The sequence below is a fragment of the Heterodontus francisci genome, chromosome 21, assembly GCF_036365525.1.
Source record: "Heterodontus francisci isolate sHetFra1 chromosome 21, sHetFra1.hap1, whole genome shotgun sequence".
Lineage (NCBI taxonomy): Eukaryota > Metazoa > Chordata > Chondrichthyes > Heterodontiformes > Heterodontidae > Heterodontus > Heterodontus francisci.
Genome location: NC_090391.1, coordinates 5,085,342 through 5,089,801, shown reverse-complemented (window position 1 = coordinate 5,089,801; position 4,460 = coordinate 5,085,342). Strand labels below are relative to the sequence as shown.

At 42.8% G+C, this 4,460-nt stretch overlaps 1 protein-coding gene across 1 annotated transcript; it reads left to right on the top strand.

Annotated features, from left to right (window-relative positions):
* The first annotated feature begins 3,661 nt into the window (after nucleotides 1-3,661).
* LOC137381188 (histone H2A-like) lies at nucleotides 3,662-4,051 on the top strand. Its single transcript, XM_068053569.1, has one exon. The coding sequence runs from the start codon at nucleotides 3,662-3,664 to the stop codon at nucleotides 4,049-4,051; it is 390 nt and encodes a 129-aa protein (XP_067909670.1).
* Nucleotides 4,052-4,460: the final 409 nt, after the last annotated feature.

Here is a 4,460-nt window from a genome sequence, read left to right as displayed (position 1 = left end):
CTGTGGCAGGAAACCGAAGCACCTGGTGAAAACCCACATGGTCACAGGGAGAACTTGCAAACTCCGCACAGGCAGTACCCAGAATTGAACCCGGGTCCCTGGAGTTATGTGGTTGCAGCGCACTGCGCGACTGTGCCTCCCACAACACAAGGAATGAATTCCAAACACACATTCTGGACCAGAGACTATCAAATTCAGTATGAACCGACATTGACACACAGGATCAGGGATTTGAAGATATGGAATGTGGCCCACAATCATGTCAAGTAAGAGAAGAGCATAAGAACACAACAAATATGACCAAGAGTAGGCCATTTGGCCTCTCCACCCCACTCTGCCATTTAATATGATCATGTCTGATCTGTTTGTGCTTAACTTCACTTTCCTGGCTGTCCCAATAACCCTTTACTACCTTGCAGATCAAAAATCTATCTATCTATCTATCTATCTATCTATCTATCTATCTATCTATCTATCTATCTATCTATCTATCTATCTGTCTATCACAGCCAGAGACTGACAGCTATATAATGCATCCCATAATCAATTACATGACGTGAAACAGACAAACACAGTACTAATCTGATTCACATAGAATAGTAGTGCCTAAAAAACAGAGTCCACAATACCATTCAATAATATTTCCTAACAGGTACAGAATGAATGCCACACTCACAAACTCTACCAGTCACAAAAATACACAGAATAAACAACACATTCAGATACAATACCAGAGACAGTGAGAAACTGAATGAATCACATTCTCACTGTCAGTTCCAGATACAGCTGAAAAATGAATTAATCCACACTCACATTCAGTTTGAGAGACTGATGGATGGAGAAGTATATTGACAATCACAGGCAGTACCTGAAACTGACATACACCACATTAATCCCACCTCATACAGAGTACCAGAGGCTGACATGATGAAGTGGAAAAAGACATAGTCACATAACAGAAAATAAATGTTACAGAATAACGTACTTATTTACCTACGTTAAACTCACATAGTGATGGTGCTATAGTGCTGAGAATATCTGCTTTCCAAGCAGTTGACCTGAGTTCTCTACTGCAGGTCAGACCTCAATTCTGGTATCATGCAGCTTCATGTTATAACTTAAAAATGATCAATGTGATTTCCAAATTAAAACTTACACAAGACTCTCATCATCCATGTGCATCTCCCACAATGCTGAACTTCAATTTTCTTTTAATGAAATCTATGTTAAACAAGACATGTCCTTCAAACTAATAAATGAGTTCTCAGTCAGCAACAAGAGTGCAGATCTTTGTTAAACAATCATAAAAAGGGAGATAGGTAAAGTTCAGTTCACAAACAGTGCTCTGGGTAAAGATTGGAACCACATTGATATAACAGAGAATGAAAGATAAAGAGGTTAACTCACACTCACAGACCAGGAACCGACGGGGACAGAGTACAAGCTGCACACAGCCAAAATATTTAAAAAAACAGTTTTAAAACTGAACAAGTCAATGCAATTTATAAAATTATTCTCATCATCCTTGTACGTCTCCCGTAAATTTATCATTTTTTGAATAAATATAGATCTAAAATAGCCTTTAAACTGATCATTTTTCAGTCAGAAACTAATAGTAAACATAGAGTTATTTACAGCACCGAAGGAGGCTATTTGGCCCATCGAGTCCATGACAGCTCTCCACAGAGCAATCCAGTCACACCCACTCCACCGCTCGATCCCTGTAGTTCTGCAAGTTTAATTCCTTCAAATGCTGTGTCAATAATCTCTTGAAGTAATTGATTGTCTCTACTTCCAGCACCCTTGTGGGAAGTGAGTTCCAGATCATCACCACTTACTCCGTATTCGCCCGAAATCTCCTGCCCAAAATCCTCAATTTCTGTCACTATGTCCTTGTACAATGAGCTAATGGGAACTGTTTATCCTTGTCTCACTTGTCATGATGTTTCACACTTGTTGTAAATCTCCCTTCAGTCAGCTCGTCCACTGATCCTGCTTGTCACCTATCCACCAATATCCCTGACTTTCTGACTCCCTCTACTACTGTCTCTTCAACTGTTTCAATGTTGTTGATTCAATGCAGAACAAACCCATCTCCACTGACTTCACACAGTCTGATAAATATCCTCTGTACCCTCAAATGAGCAGAACTGGATGCAATACTCCTCTACAACACCGTCACTGTGTTTATTTTATACATCCATATTTCTTGTTTAGAAAGAACCAGCGCACTCGAATGGAACACGAAGCCGGTGCTCTTATTTTAAACATTCAGAAGCAAGGAGTATGGAATTCAAACCCACGCATGCAGAGCACAACAGATTAGCAGTTCATCGTTTTAATCGCTCGGCCACCTTGTCTTCTGTGAGTAAGCTGAAGTGCGGAGGAATGATCCGTGCAGAATGAAAAAGGTGACGGTCTGGTGCCAACAAAACTGAAACAGTTGGAGAGACAGTAACAGAGGGAGTGAGAAAGTCAGGGATATCGGTGGATAGGTGACAGGCAAGAGCAATGGACTGAGCTGACTGCTGTGAAATGTTATGGCTTCGCCGAACACTAAATTTGGTTGGTCATCTAAAGTAACCAATCAGATAAATAGAGAATCTCAAGAATTGACATCATTGTAAACCAGCCAATCACGAACATGGTTTTCATCCATCCTTCATTAACATCGAGCACTGGGGATGTGTATAAAATGCGAGTTCCCACCTTTAAGAGCCACCCACAACGTCTCTGAAAAAGCTACAACATTATCTCTATAATATCAATTTGTTTTGATATTTTTATCAAGTAACTTGTATTTTCTAACTGTCTTTGTGATCTCTGTTTTAATCCCACAGATTCTGGTTAATACAGTTTCACTGCCCGTACGATCTTCCTGTCTCTACTTAATAATGTCCCGATCATTAATTACTGACCATTTGTGAGCTTTGTTCCTGGACGCGTTCATATTCGACCCCTTTGCTGTATTTCGATAATAAAATCTGATTTAACGCGCAGGCATCATTTCTCAGTCACTCATATCCCGAGATCAAGTTTGTCCTCAATAAGTAATCAGTACATTATCTAGAAACCCCGGTGGTGTGGGAACCCTCAGTCTCACTCTTTGACACCTGACACTAAGATTATACACTCCGCTGTTGTCTCTCACGAATAGGGATCAATCTATAATCAGTGATGCGGTATCATAAGGAACATTGAGCTGAAATGGTTACAGAATGCTGTGAAAGAGGCTTTCTGTCCGCTGGTTATAGAATGTTTCAAAACGGATCGAGAGTAAACCCGAATAGATGGCGGAATGTGAAAGCGAATCTGGAATTGTTACCACATGTAGAATAATACAATATGAAAAAGATTTTAAAATCTTTGCGGTAAAACCAAGTTACCTATAAATGTGATGATCTATATTGAAGCCGTTCTGTGTTTTACAAATATATTGGCGGGCTTTTCAAATGTGAAAAATCTTTTGCAGTCTGACAATTTCGCGCCGTTATTTTCTGCCCTCATCTCCTTGGCGTCTCCGGATTGATGAATTCAGCAGCTCTGTGATTGGTCACATGAAGAGCACAATGACCCCTGTGCCCCCGACACCATTCCTCCCGAAGGTGTAAATGGGATTATTGTGGGTATTCTTCCTGAAAGTGTTTTTCAGATTATGGAAATGTCTGGAAGCGGGAAGACCGGTGGGAAAGCTCGGTCCAAGGCCAAGTCTCGCACCTCCCGGGCGGGACTGCAGTTCCCTGTGGGCCGTGTTCACAGGTTCCTTAAAAAGGGGAACTATGCTGAGCGTGTGGGTGCCGGAGCCCCGGTCGATCTGGCTGCTGTGCTCGAGTATCTGACAGCTGAAATCCTCGAGCTGGCCGGCAACGCGGCCCGGGAAAACAAGAAGACCCGCATCATTCCCAGACACCTCCAGCTGGCCGTCCGCAAATACGAGGAGCTCAGCAGGCTGCTGGGAGGGGTGAACATCGCTCAGGGCGGGGTGCTGCCTGATATCCAGGCCGTGCTTCTCCCCAAGAAAACCAGCGCTCCGAGTACCAAGAGCAAGTGATGCGGCCTGACTTAAATCTGCCAACACAAAGGCTCTTTTCAGAGCCACCCACTTTATCTGTGAAAGGGCTGCTTGCTGTCTGACAGGCGGCAATTTTATCAGAGGCCACTTGGCCCATCGTGTCGCTGCCGGCAGAAAAGCAATTCACCGATTCATCTCCCACCTTCCAGTCTTCAGTCCGTCGCCCTGAAGATTACAGCACTCGAGATGCATATCCAGGTTCCTTTTGAGTAAGTTGGGGGTCTCTGCCTCATCTACCCTTTCAGGCAGTGAGTTCCAGACTCCCATCACCCTCGAGAGGATAATAAAATTCTCGTTTTCCCTCTAATTTTTCTACCTATCACTTTAAACATATGCCCCATAGTCGCTGAGCTCTCTGCTAAGACTCTTCACCTCCACTCTCTCCTGG

Bases quoted from the DNA above. Each gene is read 5' to 3' on its own strand.
- LOC137381188 (XM_068053569.1), top strand. From the start codon at position 3,662: ATGTCTGGAAGCGGGAAGACCGGTGGGAAAGCTCGGTCCAAGGCCAAG.